This window comes from Podarcis filfolensis (genome assembly GCF_964270895.1).
Source record: "Podarcis filfolensis genome assembly, chromosome: 9".
Taxonomy (NCBI): Eukaryota; Metazoa; Chordata; class Lepidosauria; order Squamata; family Lacertidae; genus Podarcis; species Podarcis filfolensis.
The window spans coordinates 36,650,664-36,661,527 of NC_139610.1; the positions used below are offsets into that span (position 1 = coordinate 36,650,664).

At 43.7% G+C, this 10,864-nt stretch overlaps 1 protein-coding gene across 2 annotated transcripts in view; it reads right to left on the bottom strand.

The window, feature by feature from the left end:
* The window catches only part of FNIP2 (folliculin interacting protein 2), a 44,719-nt gene extending 33,900 nt beyond the window's left edge, over positions 1-10,819 (bottom strand). The window contains exon 1 of one of the 2 annotated variants that reach the window (XM_083631064.1): positions 10,479-10,819. In XM_083631064.1, coding sequence (XP_083487190.1) covers positions 10,479-10,591 — 113 coding nt within the window. In that variant the 5' untranslated portion in view covers positions 10,592-10,819. The remainder of the gene's footprint in view (positions 1-10,478) is intronic. The other variant, XM_083631062.1, reaches the window with a different exon arrangement.
* Positions 10,820-10,864: the final 45 nt, after the last annotated feature.

Consider the following 10,864-nt stretch of genomic DNA (forward strand, 5'->3'; position numbering starts at 1 on the left):
AGGTCTTGAGAGACATATATATAACAAGATCTTTGTCTTCCTTGATGTATCAATATGGAATGCAAGCACAATTAAGGTCTAGCACCAAACTTCCTGCATCCATTTAATCTTTGCTGGTGCACAAAGCTGTTTTGCCAAAGCATTTGCTGTTTTCCAAACAAGAGGCGGGGTTCTGCCCAGAGTCATTGCATTTCGCATTCATCCTTCCTCATCTCAGATGATGCCTCATTTCACAGGGCACTTGTTCCAGACGGAGCCATGTGATGCATCCAACTTCCAAGAACACAGTGCTCAGCAGAGAGGCTGCCAGGACATAACCAACTGAAAAGCTCTTTGCCAGACACAGAAATCTACCTTATGCCTTAATGTGCCTGCATTTACCTTCCCAACCCACCACACCTTTCCCTCAAGCCTCTACCATGTATTTTAAACGTATCATTTTAAAAATCAAAGCCTTTCTGTGACGGCAGAGAGCCCAGGTAATAGATACAATTAGCACCCACAGTCGTTGATTGCACCAACTTCATTTTTTGCCCTTCATTACTAAATGATGTCATTGCCCAAGATTTCCCGTACAGCAGGCACAGGTCAGCTGAGTCTTCCTGACCACACCTGGGTTTGGCATCCTGATACATGGGCTTGGCTACATTTTCTGACTGGTGTTTCCTAGTTTGTTCAGCAGTTTCCATGTTCCTGTTTGTGGAGGAGTGTTAGGGGTTCTCCCTCTCTCTCTCTCTCTCTCACACACACACACACACACACACAGAGAGAGATGTTGCTTCTGTTACCTGCTCAATGACCAGAAAGCACCAGCTTGATTAAAAGTGCTGCTTCAGAACTGTTTCAGTGATGCAGCTCAAAGGCCTCTTCAATAAAAGTAGTCAGCTAATAATAATAATTTTATTATTTATACCCTGCCCAGCTGGGTGGGATTCCCTAGCCAACCTGGGTGGCTTACGGCATATCTAAAAACATAATAAAAACATCATGTGTTAAAAACCTCCCAATACAGGACTGCCTTCAGATGTCTTCTAAATGTTGTGCAATTCTTTATCTTCTTGACATCTGAAGGGAGGGCATTCCACAGGGAGGGTGTCACTACAGAGAAGGCCCTCTGCCTGGTTCCCTGTAATTTTTCTTCTCGCAGTGAGGGAACCAGCAGAAGACCCTAGGAGGAGGACCTCAGTACTGAGCAATGAGGGTGGAGATGCTCCTTCAAGTATACTGGGCCGAGGCAGTTTAGGGCTTTAAAGGTCAGAACCAACACTTTGAATTGTGCTTGGAAATGTACTGGGAGCCAGTGAAGATCCTTTAGGACCGGAGTTATATGTCTCGGCGGCCATTCCCAGTCACCAGTCTTGCTGCCGCATTCTGGATTAGTTGTAGTTTCCGAGTCACCTTCAAAGGTAGCCCCACGTAAAGTGCATTGCAGTAGTCCAAGCGGGAGATAACCAGGGCATGTACCACTCTGGCGAGACTGCCCCCTGTCTGTGGGCAGGTAGGATCTCAACCTGCCTACAGATGGAGGTAGGAGACAGCTAAATTCAGTGCACTGCTATAGGAAAGAGGGCCAGCATTCAGTCTTGCGTACTGAGCCCAAAATGATGCTGCTGCTCTTACAACCAAAAGTGTGGCAGAGCAAGGATGGGCAAGGATGATGCAACACCAGCACAGCAGAGATGATGATGGCATCTCCTGGGGCACTATCTGCCAGTCTTTGGCATTCCAAATAAGTAAGTTTTTCTTAGAGAGATGTCCACCAAGTAAACCAAGCAGAAGGATATATATAAAAATATATATAGCTATGCACACCAAAAAACTATGGGTTAAAGTACCACTTTTATTTTGCAAAACTCCAAAACCACTTTAATATGATAAACACAAATGTGACAGAATAGTGTGCAAGCTTTGGAATCCACCAGAACTCTTCATCAGGCTAGATGTTAAAGTGGAGATCACAGTACGAAGAAAGCTGGGTTGCTTTAGAACAGGAGTCAGCAACCTATTTCAGCCTTGGGCAGGTCCACTGTCCCTCAGACCATGTGGTGGGCCGGACTATATTTTGAAAAAAATATATGAACGAATGCCTATGCCCCACAAATAACCCAGAGATGCATTTTAAATAAAAGAACACATTCTACTCATGTAAAAACACCAGGCAGGCCCCACAAATAACCCAGAGATGCATTTTAAATAAAAGGGCACATTCTACTCATGTAAAAACACGCCGATTCCCGGACCGTCCATGGGCTGGATTGAGAAGGCGACTGGGCCACATCTGGCCCAATGGCCTTAGGTTGCCTATCCCTGCTTTAGAAGCTATAATGTTTGTACTGGTCAGAAGTTCATTTTTGTTCTATAATCCTAGAAGTGGCATAGCTTTGGGGACATGGCTATGCATTGTCACCAACAGTGCTGCACTTCAGAATTTTCCACTACACTACTGCTGTTTGCATCAAAATGTTTAAGCTACCATCACCCACTGAACAAAAAACAAACATTAATGCACCACATCAAAGCACCACAAGTGAAAATGGATTTAGGAGACTCTGGGGAAAGGAAAGAAGCAGCCACAGAAGATGACATGAACCAGATCTTTGATTTGTTTAATAAATGTTATTTCATGGCTTGCCATTTGAAGACTAAGCAACAGCTGTGCTAGATAATTAGATGAGATTAAAAGAACAAGGGTTATATTATATAAGTTATATAATAATAATAGTCTCCCATTGGCACTATCCTCAAGTTAACATGCTCGTATAGGTGTTATTCTAATGTATGAAGAGGAATAGAATTGTCACAACTAGCACAATGCACATAAGTCTTTGTGCAAGGAGAATGAAGGCACAATGCCTACCATTATAACTTTATCAGCATGTAACATTTAAAAAAACCCACTATGGAGTGATGTTTACATATTCAACTGGTGATGAATGCTAGGAAATCCTGCCTCCGATGAGCTAGATGATAAACCACAGTCCGGAAATGGCTTTACTGTTTTCTATACTCATTTGTCAAGGTATATGGGAGCTGGTAAAATTGTTGGAGTCAACTTACTATATTCATTTCAAAGGAGGGGTTTTTTTTTTTTTGAAGGTTTATTGAGAAGGATGGAAGAGCTCGTTTTTATAGCTTGCACACGAGACGGAATAATTTTGCTACAATGAAAGATATTTCAATTTAGACTTAATGAGAATTCACAATATGAGTGGACATTTAGCAATCACATTGCAACATTATCTGATTTAATATTTAAACCGGAAATGGAGCATTAAAAGGCTAAAATGGTTTCATCCTAGGTGTACAGCCATGACATGGCCTTAAGCTGTCTCTTTTAGCAAAAGTGGCAATAGATTCCAGAGACAAGACATATCTATCAAAGGTTGAATGCAACCCCCCCCCCCATGAACGGTAGGGAAATTGCCTCTAGCATTGTTCCGCAAACACTTATGCAAGAGTCTGCAGACACGTTTGTGTAATGTTATAATAGGTAGGTTCTATAGCAGCTCTTGTGCTTCCGCCTGTGTGACCTCTTGCAAAAGAGCGTGTTTTGAGTTTGAGTTTAGTTTCACTTTTCTTGCACAACGTTCTGGTATGACATGTAAAATGTCATTCCAAGGTCAGTTCCACACCATACATTTAAAGCATATGGCTCCCCCTGCCAGAAAAATATATTCCTGGGAACTGTAGTTTGCCAAGGGTCCTGGAAATTCTTGCTCTGTGAGAGGTAACCTCTGTATTGTCTGGATTTGTAAATCTCACCAGGGATGGTTATGGATGGAAGCGAGAGCTGCCTATAAAAGGTTTGATGTAGTAGGAGGAGGAGCACCTCATGTGCAAAAAAACCCCGGTATGATGCAGGGGGAACTGAAGCAGCCAAATTAAGGCATGCTTACTGAATATAGAAGGTTCTGGTCTGGTGCAGAATGAAAAGAAATAAAACGAATCTGGGGGAACTGTGGAGCAGGAATAGAATGAAGTGACTGCAGTACCAAGCTGAAGAAGAACTCCCCACTGCAATATTTTGTGGCAGTTAACTTGTAACTACAATAACTCAATTACAGTTTTATATCAAGAAAATAGGAACATTAGCACTGTATTTTATATTGTTGTTGTTGGCATCTGTCTGTCTCAAGAGACAATGGAGTGTGCTTCAGGGGGTGAAGTCAAACTGCATGTCTCTTTGCCCAGGCATCTCCTGGCAGTTGATGCCAGTTTTCACTGCCCCTGAATTAAGCTGATGATGTTTTAATGAAGTGTTTTACCATACTGTTCTCACTAAGACACTCCTGCTGTTATGTTGTGTTTCTTGTCATAAGGCGCTCTGAGATCCTATCTTGAAGTGGTTTAGAAATTATTTGAAATAAATCCAGGGAGAAGTCCTGCCTGAAGGCCTCCTGCTTTCTGCCAAAAATATGTTTCCATGGTAACCAGAAGCAGCTCTCTCCTCTGAATAAAGTTCTGTGACAAAAACAACCATCCAAACCCTTTCAGTCTTAGAGAAGCTTAATGACACTTACGAATTCACTCATGCACCTCATTTAAAAAAAATAAAATGAAAAGCCCTTACCTAACCTCAAATACTTCATAAGCAATAAACATGTTATATAGATTCACATACTGAACTCTCTTGCACCCTAGCCTTCACACAACCACCATTTTCCTTCCCTTCCCTTAGTCTTTCAGGTTAGGGCCAATACTCAAGCAAAAGACACAATGGACCAGTGACCACCTACCTAGGTACCAAACCTTTGTTTTCCTCTTTATATAGTAGCTCACTTTGCTATATACAGAAGATACCATTGAGCGAACTCAGGACGCCAGGGAGAAACGTGCTAAGAGGAAGGCATGCTTGGCAAATCCACACCATGATCAACTCCCGCTCAGAAGCCAATGTCCCCACTGTGGAAGGAAGCGTGGATCCAGAATTGGCCTCCACTGTCACTTACGGACTCATTGCTAAAACCGTGTTTATGAAAGACAATCTTACTCGGCTACGAGTGATCGACAAAGAAGAAAGAAGATACAGAAGATACTTGATACAATACCAAATTGCGCCCAGCCATGTGTCTCTCCCTATATTTTCCAGCAGCTGTTTTGACCACCACTTTCTCACCTATCTTTCCTTAAAATCTGGCAAGTTGCACACCTGACTCAAGGTGCTTCTTCATACCAAATTACTGACATGAAAAGTCACAACGTGTAGAATTTATACTTTATAACAGGAACACAGTATAAATCCACACAGCCTTACATTTAGTATTGTTCCATAGCCTCTATGGTACCCTTAAAGTAAGTAACAAGTAAGCAACAAAATTCATTACGCTTTCTTCCCTTTTACCAGCAATGGAGTATTGCTAATTTTTAAATTTCATGCTGGCAGACTCTCTCTAAGCGTTGCAGCATGACCAAAGGAATGGCTTGCAATCTACTGCCAACTGAATGAGCTCATTCACCAAAGCTAACATATTGTTACCAGCTAAGGATCCTGCACAGCAGCAATAAAGCATGTGTTCAGCTGCAAATCCTAGAAAGGACAGAACTGGAGTATTCAAAGCTTAAGTGTATTCAAAGCAGAAGCCTACTGTGTTCAAAACTTGCTAACACATATCCCAAGGTATTATTTAGATGCAGCAGTTTTAGCAAATTATTGAACACTGGTTTTAATATGTTTTCATTTTGGTTTTCAGCAGGAAATAAGTTATACCGCAACTGTGCTGCTTATATCACACATTTCCAAATAAGGATGCTGCTAAGGTGGAAATGCCTGTAGTCAAATTTATCAACCGTGCTGGACCAGGGTATAAAATCTAGGCGGCGAGGGGGGGGGGAAATACATTCCCACAAAACATTTCCATAAGCAGGCACTCATGGGATCACTTTAAAAAAGGGGAAGTCTCACTAACTCACTCTCCACCTGCAGGCTGCTCAAGACAACAGCAAAGACAACCTCAAGCTCCAAAAGAGATATCTTGAGTAATATTAAGGATTTCTCTATGGACATGCAACCAAGTTTTGTTACCCGTGCACTGCATGCCTGGCAATTCAGCTGAAGGAAGAGGGGCCAGATTCTAGAAGACACAGATGTACATCAGATTTACTCAGGGCGCTGAGATACTCTCAAATGCTTCTAAAATCGGATACTAGAGCCAGTGGCGTAGCGTGGGGGGTGCAGGGGGGGCCGGCCACACCGGGCGCAACCCGGGCGGGTTAGGGTTAGGGGGCGCAAATCCACGGGTTAGGGGGCGCAAATTACTTGCCTTGCCCCGGGTGCTGACAACCCACGCTACGCCACTGACTAGAGCTCCATGCGATTCCATACATTTCAATTCTGCAAATGTTGCCTGTGGCCATGCTCATCATCACCAGTTTGAACAGCTCACCACAACCAGCCTGTAGTATATTGTGATGGCATCACACCAAGAGAGCTTTTAATAACAGCACGTAGGCATAGAGATCATCTCCTTCACCTGCTTGCCAGCCTACTAGTAATTTTAAGCCCATGTGAATGTATCAGAAGCCAAAAAGCTTTACGCCATAAAGTAAAAGCCAAACTATGTCAATTCCCCCACCCTTAGGAAGTGGGTCATCAACACTTTTCTAAATTGCCTATTTTACATTTGAACTCTCAACTAGTTCAGCTAGTCCAGCTTGATGACACAATCACAGTACTATGGAGTAAAGGTACTACGTGGCTAGGTGTTTAGTTCTCTTATTGTTACTAATGGCTCATTGCAAAGCAAAAAGATTTCACAACTGCACTAGGAAAGGACAACACTCAGCACAGCAGCTGATCTGCCTCTATAGGGCATGATCGTGCAAGCTGTCCACTTCAGGTTGACATATGGGTCCTGCAGCAAAAGGAGCAAAAATTGGGTATAACCTTGGCCTCTGATAGGGTTCAGTTCCAGAGCACAGAAAAGAAATAACAGTAACAGTGACCCACCGTCAAGTAACAGGGGATGAGGGATAAGAACTTCCAGATCAGCTTAAGTCAAAACACTTTTAGAAATTATGCACTCAGAACTGCACAGATGGCATGCACAGAATGGTTGTGTAGGGGATGCTGGCAACTTCACAGGAAACATGGAGAGGTGGCATGGAAGTCATCATATATCCATCTTCCTTAGCCTAATGCCCTCGGGATATATCGAGGGTACCGGACCGAGGAAAACTGCTATATAAGAATCGCAGCCAGAATGTGTGCAGCTAACTCCAATAACCTTCCAAGGACCCAGCAACGGTTATGAGGCTTTAATATATGCAACAGGATTCCCACCTGGAAACATCAGAAGGAACCAGGAAGGGAGGACCTCTCCACCTATGTTAAAAGTTGGCCATTTGACCTGAGGCTGCAAAAGAACTGCAGTGTTAACTTAGCATGATTAACGAAAAAGAGTAATCTGAAGGGGAGGGTATGTTACTTTGAGTGGTTTAGTTGGAAAATAAAACGTTAAAATGAGCAGAACTAGTTTTTGAACGGGGAGAAGGCGAAAATCAAAGCCCCCAGCCCAGTCCTTCTCCCCGCCCCCTTTCAGTCTTTATTTTCCCAGCATATTTAGCATTTCAAAAGGATAGAACCTGGCAAAAGATCCAGACATTACCCAGTCACAAGACCTAACCAGTCACAATGAATGGAATGGGATGTCATGTGAAAGTGTGCTGTCTACACATGTGATGTAATCGCTTTGGCCTTGACCAGCCTCTCTCACAATACAAGTGAACAGATTATGAAATGACTGATTTCTGAACCCTCTGATTATTCAGCAAATACGGGGAAAAGGGAACAGCAAACACACAGAAGTTTGGTTCTGTGGTTGTAGATTGCTGCTCCATTTGGTTCTCCACGTTAGCAATGAGACTAATTACAGGAAATAAAAACTAATATGACCCCAAACTGCAATGGAGAAGCTCTTTTTATGAATGCAAGTCTACTGGGGAGAAAGTCACAGATGAAAGAAAATGATGATGCGAAAACACTGGGTTGTGTCTGAGTAAAGTACACATTGAAATCAATGGGCTTAATGATTAGCTTTCAATGGGTCTACTCTGAGTATGACTTAGTAAGGTACCGCCTGCAATGCTCAAGCAAATTGTTTTATTTTGCTTGTATGTTCAAAGCAGATAGAATAACTGAGCTTGTTCAGATTTCTAGAAGCAGAAATGAGGACTTGGTTTAGAAATATCCTTTCACTGTACAAAAGTGTGAAGTGATTTCAGTGATCATGGAGTCACCTCAATCCTTCTGTCCACTCCTAAATATACAGAGCTACCCTGAAAATAAGTGCTGAGCAGCCTGACCAGAGATGGTCACTGATGCATTCCTCCATGAACATAGTAACATTTCCTGTTCTACTCTCCAACTGCTGTTATAAGCTTCACTTTGTACATGGCTCAATTCATACACAGAGATGGTGAGACCTGTAACCTGGCAACACCTGGAGGGCCACAGGTCTCTCCCTTCTAAATCCCTGCTTACGTTCTACCACTACAGTACAGTGCTCATTCCACACCATGCCCCATTTCCACAAGGCTGAGATCTATTAAACCTGCAGCTATCTCCATGAAGCTGTAATTCTCAGCATACGTAGGAGCATTCTGTCAGTACTAACACAAGGCAAGACACCAGTTGCTATCCTAACCCAGGAGTTGACAAATAGTCATACTGGGCAATGAGGTTGTTTGCATGCATCAGTATGCATGTGTGTAAATTTAGTACACATACACTAAGGGCATACAGTAGTAAATTAAAAACCAAGTAGTCTAAACATCATTTGAAAACAAATTCAGAACCGAATACTGAATGCAATTTTCTCCTCCCTCCTATTTTCACAAATGACCTACAGGAGGGGCTGTGTGATAGAAGCATGGGCTCTGTGATAGAAGAAAGGCAGAATATCAATACAAGAAAAATAAATATTAGAACCGTCAGCTCATCATGGGGCTGGCATCATTTCATTGCTCAACAGATGAGTAGCACACGTCTGTAATGTTTTATGCTAAATCGCCTTAATACTTACTCTCTGGCTACAACAAGGCGTCTTTAAATGGCAACATCTAAGAAAACTGTAGAGAGGATTCACAAATGCTTAACATTATAAAATTGTTTTAAAACACAGTGTGTAAGCTTTTAGGCTAGAGTGGGCCTAAGTTTTCTCTTAGGACTTCATTTTAAACATATACGTACTAGGGAGAGCAAATAGCAGAAGACTAACATTGTGTTGATTTATAGCCCAATAGCTTGTGCATCTTTTAAAACTGAAGGATTTAAAAATATTATATTGGGTTAAGAAACAAACCTAAGAGGTGTCCTTAGAATGAATGATGTTGTTTAAGACTCCTATTGAAAACATGTATGAATTGTATCAGAAGATACAGGGTGCAGTGTTTTTGAAGCCATACTAGCAAGTTCACGTAAGGCTACATTCTCAACTCCTAAAACATTTGGGAACCTATGGCCCTCTGGGTGCGAATGGACTCTCAATTCTCATTATATGCTGTCAGCATGTCCAATGGTCAGAGCTATTAGGAACTGTAGTTCAATAAGATCTCCAGGATCATAAGTTTCCCATTCATCATACACTACTTACTGAGGACTGAAATCCTGTGCACACTTACAAGGAGCCAACCCCAGTGAACACAGTGGGGCTTAAGTGAAAAGGGGAATGTATTGCAGTGTGTTGTAACACATAGCACATACATCACAAGAGTATTATATTTGTATTGCGTGCATCTTTCAAGACGTTCAGAGCTGCATGTGTCTTTTTCTGACCTCTTGGTTGAGTGAAGATTTCAATCAGGGTACAGTTCAAGTCCTACATCCCCTCTCTACATCACATCAACTTGAATAAAGTCTTTCCCCAACCTGAAGCTCAGTGCAGCAAAAAAACCAACAGCATATTCCTAACCATGCCTATGAAGAATCAAGTCCTATGGAGCTCAAAGAGGTTTACATGCAGGGTAAGTGAATTCAGGACTGCAGCCTAAGGTACCTCAAAGCAGAGAGAGGTGCCTAAGGCACCTCAAATGGGAGGGCGCATCCTAGTCTAAAGGCAGCCACAGGCCTGGCCCACCAGCTGCGTCGAGCACTTTACCCATGAGGGGAGGCTGTTACGAAACAGCTGCTGAACATGTGCAGCACGTCTTAACCATTTCAGAGCCATTTAAACATTAGGATCAACTCCATTCCTCGCGGAGCGCTGCATTCGCTCAGAGTCCCAAAGCGACCTGTAGGACCTGCAAAAGAAGCAATTTCTCCCCTCGCCTTTCGATCTGCAGAACGAGCCGACCAATGCGCCCGCCGTGAGCGCAGGGTAATCCCGGTGGCTGCTGCATAAGCAAAAAGAGAAAGAAAGAAGAAGAGAGCGGGGCAGAGAGGGAGAGGGAGAGAGAGAAAAGCTGGATGCATAAGAGGAAAAATAACTCGCGCAGAGGCACCTCGATGATCCGGGCACAATGCATGCACTTTGCTCACTCACCTGAACGCAGAGCCTTCCTTGGCCGCCTGACAAGGAGAAGCTGAGTTGCTGCTGCTGCTGCCGCCGCCGCCGCCCCTTTTGTTAAACAGCTTCTGGAGCAGCGTGGGGGCCATGCTGCCGCCCTAAGCTTAGGGAAGCATGCGTGGGGAGCCAGGAGACACCTGCGCCAGGTCGCTCGCTACTGCTGCTGCTGCAGTAGCATCCATGCCAGCCACGATCTGGCCAGCCCGAGTTGCGCTTCCAGCGCTCCGCCTCGCCCCGCCGCCCCCTGAGCCGGCGCCTCCCTCTCTTCCCAAACAGGCATTAATGGAGGCGGCCAAGTCATATGACTGGGAGCGAGCCAAGCGGGTTTGCCCGGCGGCACGCACAGCTCCCCCCTGCGGCCG